The 15,743-nt window shown below is 36.1% G+C and overlaps 1 protein-coding gene across 1 annotated transcript in view; it reads left to right on the top strand.

The window, feature by feature from the left end:
• GNAT3 (G protein subunit alpha transducin 3) overlaps positions 1 to 15,743 on the top strand; it is a 46,332-nt gene that overhangs the window by 5,546 nt on the left and 25,043 nt on the right. The window contains exons 2-3 of the mRNA XM_006088719.1: positions 7,972 to 8,014; positions 13,608 to 13,749. Coding sequence (XP_006088781.1) covers positions 7,972 to 8,014; positions 13,608 to 13,749 — 185 coding nt within the window. The remainder of the gene's footprint in view (positions 1 to 7,971; positions 8,015 to 13,607; positions 13,750 to 15,743) is intronic.

Raw genomic sequence — 15,743 nt, 5'->3', positions numbered from 1 at the left:
TTGAGCCAAAACTGATGACAATTGCCAGGAAGCAAGATTTCAAATGCTAAAAAAAAAAAAAGGCTTTAGCTGGTTTGGCTCAGTGGATAGAGCGTCAGCTCGCAAACTGAAGGATCATGGGTTCGACTCCAGTCCAGGGCACATACCATGGATGCAGGTCTGAGGTGTGTGCAGAAGGCAACCAATCAATGTAGGTCTGAGGTGTGTGCAGAAGGCAACCAATCAATGTGAGACACATCGATGTTTCTCTATCTCCCCTCCTCCCTTCCATTCTCTCTAAAAAACATCAATGAAAAAATATCCTTGAGTGAGGATTAAAAAAAAAAAGATTTCAAATACTGAGAATAAGCTTTGCAGTGTATTTTATGTATTTGAAATTAAGAAGGGAACATAATCAATGTTACATGAAGGTGGGAGAAAGCAAGGTAGGGATTGGATTACAGGGTAGTTAACAAGATTATGTACTTTTAGAGTGTGGTTACTTATTTTAAAGGTGTATTAACATAAAATAATGTATAGAAACAATAGACAGGTCTTGCTTAAAGCAAAATAAAACTTTTACTAGAGAAGTTATATGACTAGGGCATAACAACTCACCATGACCTGCCCAGTTAGGAATTTATTATTAGACTAGATGCCCAGTGCACGAAATTCATGCATGGGACGGGGGTTCTTCAGCCAGGCCGGCACCCTCTCCAATCAGGGACCCCTCAGGCCTAAACCGGCAGTTGGACATCCCTCTCGCAATCCGGGACTGCTGGCTCCCAACCACTCACGTGCCTGCCTGCCTGATTGCCCCTAACTGCCTCTGCCTGCCAGCCTGATCACCCCCTAACTGCCCTCCCCTGCTGGCCTGATCACCCCCTAACTGCCCTCCCTTGCCAGCCAGATCATCCCTAGCTGCCTCTGCCTCAGCCCCCTCCACTGTGGCTTTGTCCGGAAGGTCATCTGGAAGATGTCCGGTATAATTAGCATATTACCCTTTTATTAGTATAGATCATCACCCTGTGAGGTTACTTTGTACAGAACCCCCTTTTCTTCCATAATAAAATATCTTTAAAATAGCGATGGTGGGGGAAGTTATCCCAAGAATGACTGGTTAAAATACTATTAGAACGTTCATTAATATTACTTACCATGTTATCAAATTGAAGGAGAAAACCCAACATGACTATATCAGGAAATACACATGCACACATACATGTTAATGTGTGGGCACGCACACACACACACACGATAAATGTGTTTCATCCATTCTTTTTTTTCCTCTATTTTTTTTCTTTATTGATTAAGGTATTACATATGTGTCCTTATCTCCCCTTTGTCCCCCTACCCCCCATCCCTGCTTATGCCCTCACCCCCCTGGTGTCTGTGTCCAATGGTTATGCTTATATGCATGCATACAAGTCCTTTGGTTGATCTCTCCCCCTTACCCCCACCCTCCCCTACCTGCCCTCTAGGGTTTGACAGTCTGATCAATTCTTAATAGAAACTCTTATCAAAGTAGAAATAGAAGGCAATTTCTCTAACCAGATAAACAACATGTACAAAAACCTTCAGTAACTATCATACTCAGGGGGAAACATTCAGCATTGTTGACTACATACAGCGAGTGAACAAGACTTAGGACGATTAATGGGAATTACACAGCTTCCTGATGTTGACCTTCTCCTCTTCAATGCTTTTTTCAGGGATTTGGGTGAAGGTGGATAAGGCAGTATTTCACAAGTGAGTAAATGTTTGGAAGAACAGAGTGACATACAAAGTCAAATTTCCAGGTATCCTCAATCAGCAGAAATATTTGGCCCAAATGAGCAAAGTGGAATCAAAAGATGTCTTTAATTTGGGTTCAAATTCAATTATACCATGTAATATGTGGGAGAATTTGTTTGCTAAGAGGTGATGTGAAAAAGAAATTAGAAAAAGTTAACTGCTACAAACTCAATACAAGAGTCTGGTAAACAATGTGATAAAGCCACAAAGAAAAAAATAAAGAAGACACACTAATCATGGCCCCTATTAAGAAAAGTGTTCTATTTAAATACAGTATCATGAGCAAGGCAAACCCAGGTTCTATCCGTATCCTACTACATCAGAACATCAGTGCTGCTGACAAATTTCCTGATATCCACAGAAAAATTTCAGTACCAGTGTTTCAAAAGGACATTGGAGTGTGTTTCAGAGGGTAAGGGCTATAAAAATCATGTTCTACAAGTAAAAATTAAAGGAATGGAACATTTTATATTTGAAAATTTTATTAGAAAATGGAGCTTGCTTCAAATATAAGGAAATGTTCAGAGCTCACTACATGTTAAAGTATGTTCTGGGTATTTTATATCTCTAATTTAATTTTCCCAAACCCTAATAGGCAGATATTAATAATCCGGTTTTATAAAAAGGATACTGACTCTCAGATTAAACATAATCAAGACACCCAGTCAATGTCAGAAATGAGTGCAAGCTCATATTTCTTTAATTCAAAAACATGAGTATTTTTCTATTCATTTTTCTACCCTCAGTCTAGAATATCTGAAAGGTCATATGGCAGAGACAGATAATTTTGTCATTGTTCCATGTGAAAGAGAAATAGCGAGTGGAAAAAAATTAAGTTGGTTCAGAAAAGACTACCTTAAGAATCTTAGGTACCAACAGTCTTCAAACAGATGACAGCAGACACTGCATACCAATATGTTTCTGAAAGTACACTACTTTCATATTGATTTAAAATAATTTATGCGAAGGAACCTGGCTAGAGAACCTGGCTATGCTGATCAACTGAACGCTGTCTCCGTGTCCTTCATTCTTCGCCGACTCCGTCCACACCTTTGGGAGCCCCTGGACCTGCTGGGGCTGGACCCCAACAGCAAAGACTCATTGGAGTCACTGAGGAATGCGGGAAATTTAAGCATATGTCTTAAATGCTGCATAGTTAGCTTTCAGTTAGAATAATAAACTTATTTAAACAATTTGAAAAGGATTATCAGCAGACATTTTAACAAAGCTGATAAAGACATTGCAAAGACATTTATGAAAAAATGTTCACCTTAAAAAATTCTTAGGTAGATGGAATTACAACGAAAGTGAGTTAACAATATATGCATTTCCCGGGGTTACTATTTGAAAGGTTAACAATTGTATGTCCTTACAGGGTAGCAGAAAAACTGGAATTTTTATATACTGTGGGTTAGAGGGAATGCAAAGGGAATGACCATATTGGCTCACAGTATCACATATCTTAAATGTAAAACATTAATCCACACAACATTTTGATAAGTAAAACATATGTCTATATAGAGAACTGAATGCAAATATTCCCAGAATATTTATTTATAATACCCCAAACCAGGAAATAACAAAAAACACAGACAGATCAATAGATAAAGTGTTTATTTACAGAACATAGTTAAATAAAAAAAGTTTATTTAATTCTATTCAGAATTAAATAAACTTTTCACATAAACATTTGTGTTGAATCTCAAAATAACAGTATAGCATGGAGGAAACCAGAATTTGTTAAAGAGTACACATCAAATAGTGCCTATAAAATTATGAACAATATGAACGATTCTATTGTAACAAAAAAAAAAAAAAAAAAGGAAAATCCAGGACTGCATGGAGGGCCAAGAAATGCAGAAAGAGAGATTATAACAGGGTGTTAGGAAAATATAGAATGTTGCAAAAAGTAGGTTTAGAGTTGTTGCTATGGAAAATAATACATTTTTTTAAAAAAATATATTTTATTGATTTTTTACAGAGAGGAAGGGAGAGAGATAGAGAGTTAGAAACATTGATGGGAGAGAAACATTGATCAGCCGCCTCCTGTACATCTCCCACTGGGGATGTGGCCGCAACCAAGGTACATGCCCTACACTGGAACCGAACCTGGGACCTTTCAGTCCGCAGGCCGACGCTCTATCCACTGAGCGAAACCAGTTTTGGCGGAAAATAATACATTAATTAATAACAATAATACAGGAATAAACTCTGCCTCACCCAGTGTCCTCAGCTGGTTGGGTGTCATCCGATTCACTGAAAGGTCTCTGGTTTGATTCCAGGTCAGTGCACATCCCCAAATGGATCCCCAATAGGGGGCATGAAGGAGGCAGCAGATCTATGTTTATCTCTCTATTCCCCTTGCTTCACTCTCCCTCCCCCCAAAAAGAACAAAAGTATCTAAAATATTTTTAAAAGAATAATCTCTGTGTTTTCTGAACTTAAAACTGTAAGCCCATGAGTGTCCCACCCTGGGTATGAGTTACAGGTGGGTTTATTTCACATGTGACAGTTTCACAGCGTTATCTCTATGTCAGGGCTCACCAAAAAAAATAAAAATAATAATAATAATAATAATAATAATTTATGCATTTAAATCATTTTGACTTGACATTAGTAGTACACACTAAAAAGAAAACAACATTATAGCAGTAATATGGGAGTCAGCTGACATAGCTTCTTTGTCTTAAATAGATCTGGGGTTTTGGATGAGTGTCATGGTCTCTACAGGACTCCTTGTCCTTTTTCTCACACCAGAATGATGAGATGTGCATAGATAGCTGATTTTTAAGGTTTCTTCCAACTGTACTATTATGGGATTTTAAAGACCCCCTACAAAATATTTTATGCGTGATAAGAATTCAATGTGTTTATTCGAATTTTTCCTGTTTCAACAAGATGTATCAAATGAGCAATCAAGCCTTGAATGTGTTCAGTGAAGTACAGTTACAGGTATAGATATTATAAAGCTTTAAAATTGTTTTTGGTATTTGCAAATAAAAAATGTGGAATAAAATTCCCAATTTATTCTTACTAAGAATAAATAATTTATGCATATTAATGTATGAATTAAGTATAAACTTAGATATTTAATTAATTAAAACATTATCTACTTCAAAGAAATACATGCACATTTTGTTAAAAGTCCCTTGGTACACCTTGACCCAGAAAATAATTTTAGTAATGACTACAGTTTGGAAGGAAGAAATTATTTCAGGATGCCCTCAGCCTGTGCAAATATATTGTCTTTATATCTATATTTGGCAGTGTAACATGATCTAATCTTTAAAAAAATGGAAAGTTATTGTGAACTAAGACCTAGAATCATTGAGAATGGGACTCAATAATTTATTTCTGAAATAGTTTTGCAATAGAGTTTCAAATAATAAATAAAATTTTGGACAAATTGACTTTTCTTCAGGAACTGTATTCTGTTAGTGCTGTAGTTTACTATCCGGGACCTTCATCTAGAAGATAGAAGTCACTGCAAAAAACAAGGAATAATTCAAAGACCTTTTGTAAGGTCTTCAAATGGTAATACTAATGTGTCATATATAGTTTCACACAGAAACTATAAGCTATTTTAAAAATGCTTATTTATTCAGTTTACCTAAATCACATCATGAATGGCCAGCTAAGTTATAAAGAATCCTTCTATGATAATAACCACTTAGCCTCCAAAATACTTTTGGAAACTTGCCAGGTGTCATCAGTACGATTACTAATAGGCCATATTTATGAAGTATGAAAGACAAGTCAGAATGTACTTTAATTCTGACACAGTTAAAAAGTCACTTTTACCCCAAGTTATAATAAATTTTTGACCAGTCCATCATACAGAATGAATATAATAAACTTGGTTGTGATTATTTAGAATATTTTATGTGCTCAAAATGTTTCTTAATTGATAATGTATTAGTCCACAACACATATGCTAGTACAATTCTGGAAAATCATTTTATAAATTTTTTTTCTTATTCTCAGGATAGAAAATTTATTTAAATAAAAATGATCTAAATTACTTTCATTTCACTTAGAAATACTAGATATTATAGTATTATTTAAGAAAATGTGTTTAATGGTCAGGAATTAGACATTCTTTCTCAGTCTCTGAGTTTCTTCAAAGTTGAAACATATAATTTTATTAACCAACTAGAGCCCCGGAGCATGAATTCGTGCACAGGTGGGGTCCCTCGGCTTGACTAGTGATCGGGACTATCGGGGCCAGCTGCGGGGAGGGACTGTGGGAGGTTGGCTGGCTGCAGGAGGTTGGCTGTGGGAACGCACTGACCACCAGGGGAACAGCTCCTGCATTGAGCATCTGCCCCCTGGTTTTCAGTGCATAGTCATAGTGACCAGTCTACCAGTCATTCGTTCGACCGGTCATAATGGTTGCTTAGGCATATATATATATATATATATATATATGCACTAGAGGCCTGGTGCACAAAAATTTGTGCACTTGGGGGGGTCCCTCAGCCCGGCCTGTGCCTATTCACAGTCTGGGACCCCTTGGGGGAAGACCACCTGTTGGCTTAGGCCCACTCCCTGGGGGATCGGGCCTAAGCTGGCAATTAGACATCCCTCTGGCAGCCCAGGAGCCCTCGGGGGATGTCCACTTGCCAGCGGGGAGCAGGCCTAAGCTGCCATCAGACATCCTTAGCGCTGCTGAGGAGGCAGGAGAGGCTCCCGCCACCACTGCTGTGCTGCAGCCGTCAGCCTGGCTTGTGGCTGAGCAGAGCTCCCCCTGTGGAGCGCACTGACCACCAGGGGGCAGCTCCTGCATTGAGCATCTGCCCCCTGGTGGTCAGTGCATGTCATAGTGACCAGTCATTCCCAATCATTCTGCTGTTAGGCTCAGTTTGCATATTACCCTTTTTATTATATAGGATACTAGAGGCCTAGTGCATGAAATTCGTGGGGGGGGGGGGGGGGCGGTGTCCCTCAGCCCAGCCTGCACCCTCTCCAATCTGGGACATCCTTCTCACAATCTAAGACTGCTGGCTCCCAACCGCTCGCCTGCCTGATTGCCCCTAACTGCTTCTGCCTGCAGCCTGCTCACCCCCTAACCACTCCCTGCCAGCCTGATTGACGTCTAACTGCTCCCCTGCTGGCCCAATTGCCCCTAACTGCCTTCCCTTTCAGGCCTGGTCCCCCCCAACTGCCCTCTTCTGCTGGCCCAGTCACCCCCAACTGACCTCCCCTGCAGCCTTGCCCTCCCCAACTGCCCTCCCCTGCTGGCCATCTTGTGGCAGCCATCTTGTGTCCACATGGAGGTGGCCATCTTGTGTGTTGGAGTGATGGTCAATTTGCATATTACCTCTTTATTATATAGGACTAGAGGCCAATGCACAAAAATTCGTGCACTCAGGGGGGTTCCCTCAGCCCTGCCTGTGCCCTCTTGCAATCCGGGACCCCTCGGGGGATGTTGGAGAGCCAGTTTTGGCTCAATCCTGCAGGCCAGGCCGAGGGACCCCACTGGTATATGGTTCATGCACCAGGCCTCTAGTATTGTTAATAATTTTAATCATCCTTATATGAATCCTCTTGAGTCCCCTTGCATTTATTCTACTGTTTAAAATACAACTTCTCTGTAGGCCTTTTAATTCATTTACTGTTTCTCTTCTGTTTCCTTTCTTTAAACAGGAGAGAAAGTGCCTGTGTAGCAATGTAAATATGATGATGAAAACAACAGCCCCTTCTTCAATCACAATAGGCTTTCTGGAAATAAAAGTTATTGCTTAAATTTTTGTGTGTGGTTTTTGTTGTTATTATTTAATCAATAGAATATATGCAGAGACATTCTGGGAGAATGAGAGTGATCTAGAAACTATAAAGTTTGGACCATTTCTTTAAGGTACAAAGCCAAGAGATAATCTTTCTAAAGTATGTTCAAATATAATAATAGGATTTTTTTCCTAATGACATGTAATTCTTGCTTTAGAATATACATTCTACCTTGAAACCAAACTATATCTGGATCTATCATCAATATAGGTGGGTTTCATTTCCTTCGGCTATCCTGGAAAGTAGACACCTAATGCCTTTTAAGACTTAATGGAAAAATTATCCTGCTTTTTACATAGGAGAGCTATCTGTTAAGGATTTACCCATGAGATAGTGATGTCACAGGTTTTAATATGTATATGAATTTGATGTACATATATCAGTTGATAACACTCCCATCTTTCTTTTCAGGAGCAGGAGAATCTGGAAAAAGCACTATTGTTAAACAAATGAAGTAAGTATAAACTATTATAAATGTTTACTATTTAATATCTGTTCATCTATTTGACCATTTTAAAAATAAATACCTCTGGTTGGGGGGCAGGAGGGAGGAGGGTAAGAGATCAACCGAAGGACTTGTATGCATGCATATAAGCATAACCAATGGACATAAGACACTGGGGGGTAGGGGAGGCCAGGGGATTGTCAAGGGCGGGGGGAAAAAAAGGACACATATATAATACCCTTTGTAATACTTTAAGCAATAAAATAAATAAATAAATAAATAAATAAATAAATAAATAAATACCTCTGGGAAATGTGATTGATAATCTAAATCTGCGATTTTCAACAGGTGTGCCGTGGCACACTGGTGTGCCACAAGAATTTTAAAAACATGCAACACTTGACTATTTAGTCAGGGGCACTGACCTCTTTTCCCTTAGATTGTCAAGTTATAATAAAAAAAAATAACAACAGCCAACATAATAGTTATCCATGTGAATGCCCTGTATGAACCATAAATATAGAGTTGCATCATATTGGTTACATCACATAATAACATAGCGTCTTGATTGGTTAATTCTTGGTACCAGAAATCATTATATACAAGAATAGGCACCTGATTTTTTATTTTATTTTATTTCTTATTCTTGTTAATCCTCACCCAAGTATATTTAGACATCGATGTGAGAGAAACATAGATTGGTTGTCTCCTGCAGGCGCTCCAACAGGGAATGAGCCTACAACCCAGGTATGTGCCCTTGACCAGGAATCAAACCTTTAACCCTTCAGTGTGCAGGCCGATGTTCTACCACTGAGCCACAGTGGCCAGGGCAGCACGTAATTTTTAAAAAAGTCACTTTGGAGCAAAAAGGGTAGGTTATTATTATTATTTCTTTGTAAATATATCAAAATTATATCTATTTTTTGTAAGATTGGCAAAAAATATAACTTTTTTTGGTGTGCTGCAGAATTTTTCTGTGCAAATATTCCTCCTTACTTTAGCACAAAGCATAGGAGATCAGTAATATTATAATTTTCACTTTTCTTTTAAATTTTGCATCTTCACAAGATGAATACCAAAAGCAGTTAAACTATAAATATATTAATTTGAGTATAAATAGAACTTTAATATTGTGGTCATAAGCCAGAAAGATTTTTAAATATGTCAGTCAATGATCCATTTGCATGTAGGAGAAAACTATTTTTAGCCTAATTAGTATTTTGCCTACCTGAGAATAAAATGCATATTTAAAGTTATGATTATCGTGGACTTAAATTTATTTTATTTACTTTTTTCTCTTTATAATGAAATTAGAGGCCTGGTGCCAGGGGGCATGGGGCGGGGGGTGTCCCTCAGCCCGACCTGCACCCTCTCCAATCTGGGACCCCTCGGGGGATGTCTGACTGCCTCTGCCTGCCAGCTAGATTGCCAGCTAGATTGCCCCTACCTTGTCCCCTGCCAGCCTGATCGCCCCTAACCGCCTCTGTCTTGGCCCCCAGCCTAAGCCACAGTCTGGCCTCCCTGGTGGATCAGGGGAAGGCGCCACCCTCATTACCCCTTTGCTGCTGCCACTGCTGGCCTGAGCCTGGGCCCTGGTAGCCGCTGAGGCTTTGTCCCGAAGGACATCCACCCTAATTAATATATTACCCTTTTATTAGTATAGGTAAGTACACCTGCATTTCTTAATACTGAGATAATGGACACAAAAACTCTATGAATCCAGAATGCGATGCCTAAATAAATAAAATGGCAATTGATAGGTGGAGATAAATATGTGAAATTTCATGGCTCTGTCACTGCTGGAGAATTTTGAAGGACAATTGCTGCTATAGGAGAAGATGATAATCATTTTTAGCATATTTCTAATTAAATGTTCAAGGATTTTGTTCTTCAGCACATATCATGAGGGAATGTTTCCAATGAATGATGAAATTGTCTATAATCTTAACCACTGCTTTTTGTTTCTTATTTCTGAGTAATGTGATGTGAGTTCCATATTGGTTCCCATATCAACCAATATTTAAACCCCACTTTTGAATGCTGTCACCTATATCTGTAACTACATTTTTGACCATTTCTCCTGTCTTTGAAGTTCAGAGTCCCTTTATCCAGATCACTGCTCATATTGCTTTCGGGTTCTCAGATCCATCCCTGCACCCAAGTCATCTTGTATTTCTTTATAATATTACCACTATGTTCACCTGTGTTTTTCTTGCAGGTTATAATCATGCTTGAATCCCTCTTATCCTTCTTACTTTTGCACTCTCTATAAAGTGCAGTGAGAAAAGATATGACCATTGGGCTATATAAAAATTAAAACTTTTAAATATATTTAACCATAAATAAAATAAAATAAAGAGAAAATAGAATATTTGAAAAAAATTATAATAAATAATTGAATACCATAATATGTAAAGAGCTATTAATTGTTAAGAAAAACAATTAGCTGCCCAATATATATAAATGTGAAGAGACTATGAACAGTTTAATATCTATTAAATATATATACATATATATTTAGTTTAACCTCACTAATATAAAAAATTAAACAATAATGAGCTGTTTCTCATCTTAGTAAATTAGCAAGAAATAATTGCAAAGTAATATTACTTAATAAGAGTGATGTTTTGAGAAATAAATATTTCTTATTACTACTTGTAAACTTGTTACAGCAAGTTTATAGAAATAATTTTGGCAATTATGCACAATAAGTTGATAAAATAATTATTAACCTTTTAAACATATTTTTGAGAATTTTTAATAATACAATAATTTAAATATAAAAAGATATGAAAATAAAATAATATAAATATTAAAATGTATGCACAGAGACATATCCACCTTATTTCAAATATTGAAATACAAGATAGGATAAAATACCCTAAATTAAAATTAAACATAATCAAATAGTTTGTGAAATCATGGGATTATTCACCTTTAAGATTTTGTGTCCATTATAAGTTATATGTATATGAAAAAAAATTTAATAAAAGAAAATACTAATGTTAACTGAAAAACCAAGATATAAAATTGCATAAACAGCTGTAGTTCAACAATGACAAAATAGATAATGTTTCTCCTGGTTCTGCCCCATCTCTCCCTCCTCAGAGTCTTTTAGGAATAGTCAACATGTTCACCGGCTAAGATCATAGGCTCTAAAATCAGATTGCATTTGCTGCCCAGTTGTACCATAAATGAAATTAAGGCTAGTTAGTCAATGTATCTGACTACTTTTCTTACCTGCAAAATTTAGATGATAATTTTACCTACTTTAAAGAGCTTATTGCAAAAAATGAGAAGAGGAGGTAAATAGAGCACTTGAAACAGTGTGTGGCACATATTGAAAGCTTGATGACTGTGAGCATTATATTTGGTCATACTGATTCTTCTGCCTAGGTTATTCTCTTCCTCTTGATTATCTGGAAATAACTATTTATGCTAGAAAATTCAACTGTTTATCACTGCTTCTACCCTGATCCCTTACTCCCAATAAAATGTATCACTTTTTCTTTTCTAGTGCATTGTACCATGCAGAGGTTGTTGCTACACATAACCACACTGTACAAAAATCAGATATGCTCTCCCTTCCTATAATCCAGTAGTCTCTAATAGAACTTTCCAGGGTGATAGAGAGGTTATATAGCTGTACTCTTCACCATGGTAGCTCCTAGCCCAGCAGTTCTCAACCTGTGGGTCGCGACCCCTTTGGGGGTCGAATGACCCTTTCACAGGGGTCGCCTAAGACCATCGGAAAACATATATAATTACATATTATTTTTGTGATTAATCACTATGCTTTAATTATGTTCAATTTGTAACCATGAAAATACATCCTGCATATCAGATATATTTACATTACCATTCATAACAGTAGCAAAGTTACAGTTATGAAGGAGCAGCGAAAATAATTTTATGGTTGGGGGTCACCACAACATGAGAAACTGTATTAAAGGGTCGCGGCACTAGGAAGGTTGAGAACCACTGTCCTAGCCACATGTAGGTATTAAGTATTTCATTGGGGCTGGTGTGATTGAGGAATTAATTTTTAATATCTTTTAATTTGAATTAATGTGTCCAGTGACTAGTCTATTTTTGGGGGGGTGGGGGGAAAGAAGGACTTGTTTAATTTATTCATTTTCTTCAGTGCATAATGTAATATGTTACCGAAAATGCCCAGTAAAAGCTTATTAATTTGAACAGAGCTAGGAATTAACTTGCAGGTAGAGAGCTCTATTTCACAGAAATACATTAGTGCAGCTCCAGAACAAGTTACTTCAAGTCCCACTGCAGCTGGATTTTTTAAAGTCTATTTTTGTCATTTGCTTTGTGATAGAGGTTTCCTTTTTCAATGGTGAAAGGAAAGGGATCAGTACTGTGCCAGGAAGAAAATCTAAATGACCCCTATTTGTAGTTGGCATTCTGATTTAATAATTAAAATAATTTTCCAATTTTAATTTTTGACTAAGAATTGGAATTTCTTTAATAAGCTTATTCCTAATATATCCACAAAAATATTTTACTGCATTTTCTATAGCCTTTAATTGACTACTTAATTTACTCTAATTGTTTAACATGTCAAGATAAACATGGGCATATTTACATTTCAAATACAGCAATTACTGGCAATAAGATATTAAAAGTAGAAGAGATATAGGTACTGTCTCTACCCCTTTCACTGCAGAATCCACTTAAAGATTTTAATATCTTGGGAGATAGGGTGATCTTCACCCCCCACCCCCACCCCCATGCTAAAGTCTCTAGGTAAATGGATACAACACAAATCTTTAATAACATGACATCCAGAATAATGCCTAATGGGCACAAAGCATTTCCAAAACAATGAGAGAAAAAAACTAGCTAAAAGAAATAACACATTATGCAATAAAGAAGCAATAAAGTAATTAGCATATGCAAAGATTTTAGCTTTTAATAGGTAAATCTATTTTAATCTATTTCTAAAACTATTGTAATATTTTTGAGTTCTAATTGAATGAGTGGAAGGAAAAGAAGAGTTCAGCCAAATTAAATGTGAGCATTTCAGCTTTGAGTGCTCAGTGGCACGCATGTAGTGTGACAGGAATTTAACAGCCAGGAATTACCTACATTAAAAAAAGATGCCTTTGTTACTGCTCTAAATAGAAAGCACACACTCCTATTTTTTAGAGTGTCTTAAGTGAGAGGAAAAGACATGAATTTCATACTAACGTACTTCTTTTCCTCTTGGTATCATGTGTAAACACTACTTATGCAACTTTGTCCTGGGAAGCTGGGCGTTTTTTCTCTTGAAAAGAAATAAGCTTTCTAAATAAAATGTTCATGATTTCCCCACTTTTAATAGCGCTTTATCTAGAGCAAATCCTAAGTTGTCTTTATATTTAGTGTTAGGAAATCAGAAAGAAAATATTGTACTAAACCCAAATGATAATAAAAATCCAAAAACCAAAAAAATATTGTTCAGATTTAGCATATATGTATGGACAAAATTCTTCCTTTTTCAACAAATATATACTTTAATTTTATTCAAGCAAAGTATTATTGTGTTTTAGTATTTTAAAAAAATCAATTGTTTGGCTCATGAAAGCTTTTCATGTTTAAATTATAGGATCATCCATAAGAACGGTTACAGTGAGCAAGAATGCATGGAATTCAAAGCAGTAATTTACAGTAATACATTGCAATCTATCCTAGCTATTGTGAAAGCCATGACCACCCTCGGGATTGACTATGAAAATGCCAGAAGTGCAGTAAGTATGCTAATAATCACAGTTTTATGTCCTACAATGGAGCATGAGCGATAAAACAGTAGGACTTAATAAGCTTATAGTACTAATCTATACCAAAAATTTAAGAATATGAAATATGAATTTTGGAAACATTAATTCTGTTTAATGTAAGATTTCCAATTTTCTTTTGAATGAAATTTTTCTTTTATAACCTTATTCAACATTAGCTATTCCTAGAAGTGAAACTTAATACCCAATAATATACTATATTAGAGAAAAATACTGTTTATATTTGCTAAATACAAAAGAGTTTATTCCATAAAATCAAACTGCAAGATCTTTACCTTTATTTTCTTAGTTTTATTGTGAGTCATTTCATGGAGACTTTATTTTTACTAAAAATACTGCAGTTATTTTTGTTCAGTGATCATTACAAAGACTCCGTGGCATGGAACCAATTATTTAATAATGTTATGTTTAAAAATAATTCAAAATTATGTGATTAAAATGTTTCTATAGTAAATATACTCAAGTAGTCATGGTTTTGTTATTAAGATAGCAACTAAGTAGTTTCATTTTTCTTCTATTTTCTATTTTGTAATGTAATTATTTTATGTTAAAATACATTTAAAACCAACTTGTTTTAAAACAGTTTGTGTGCAAGCAAATAAAACCATTTTAGTTGACAAACAAAGTGTGTAGTATTATCCAAAGAACAATAGTTAGCCACACCCAAAAAAGGGAGTAACTGTGTACCATTCTTAGGAAGAACTCACCCATTTCCCTATCCCCTCTGGAGCAGCTGGTTGCATCCGATGACAATTGAATTGTTCCCAAAGTAATTCTTAGATACCTTGATATATGAAAATAAAAACAGAGAAGAACAGTATAGTAAGTACAAGGGGGAAAGTGACATTTATACTTTTTTCTTCCCCATTTTACCAGTAGTTTAAACCATCTAAATGACCATTGGAAATTATTAGGATGAAAAGAAAAATATCTCATGCTAGTATTTTTTTTCTTATTTTTCTTAAAGCATAGTTGACATACAATATTACACGGGTTTCAGGTATACAGCATAATTATTCAATGTTTATGCACTTTATGAAGTGATCACCACATTTATCTAGTAACTATCTGTCACTGTACAAAGTTAATTTGATGCTATAGATGATATTCCCTATGCTGTACATTACATCCCGGTGATTGATTGATTTTGTAACTGGAAGTTTGTACCTCTTATTCCCCTTCACCCTAGTTACTCCTCCCCACAGATAGTGAAATCATAACCTATTTGTCTTTCTCTGACTTATTTTACTCTAAGTCCATCCATATTGTTACAAATGGTAAGGTTTCATTTTTTATGACTAACATTCCATTGTACATATGTGTGTAGATGTATATGTTTTATATATGTGTGTGTGCATAAAAAAACAACTGTTTTATTCATTTTTCTATTTATGGACACTCATGTTGCTTCCATATCTTGGCTATTGTGAATAATGCTGCAATGAACATAAGGATGCATATATCTTTCCGAATTAGTGTTTTTGTTTTCTTCTTGATAGCTACCCAGTAGTGAACTTACTGAATCACATAGTAGTTCTATTTTTTGGTTTTCTGAGGAAGCTCATGCTACTAATTTTAAAGAATACAGTAAATTCCATTTAGCTCTGCCTCTTCCTGACAAAGAGCACGGAAATATCCTTGGGGCAAATCCTTTGTAAAGCAGAGTCAGGAGTTCTGCTAGGCGCTCCTTCCTTTACAGCTTAACCCAGAACTCGGCTCCAGTAAGTCACCTACTTTTTTAGGTTTCAGTTTTTCTCCTTCATGTAAAAAGGAAACTTGCAAGAAATGAACTCCAAATATCCTTACTGTTTTTATCATCCTAAGATGTAGTGATCACGTTGTTATTCAAGGGTAGTTTAGTTTTCACTCTGACTGTGTTTTCCTACAAACCTAGGATGTTGAACTGGCCCTTAAAAGACAACCTAAACTAACCCTTTTACTTAAAG

Source organism: Myotis lucifugus, unplaced genomic scaffold (genome assembly GCF_000147115.1).
Source record: "Myotis lucifugus unplaced genomic scaffold, Myoluc2.0 scaffold_52, whole genome shotgun sequence".
NCBI lineage: Eukaryota > Metazoa > Chordata > Mammalia > Chiroptera > Vespertilionidae > Myotis > Myotis lucifugus.
The sequence above is the reverse complement of the archived record's forward strand: the minus strand, read 5'-3'. Positions and strand labels throughout refer to the sequence as shown.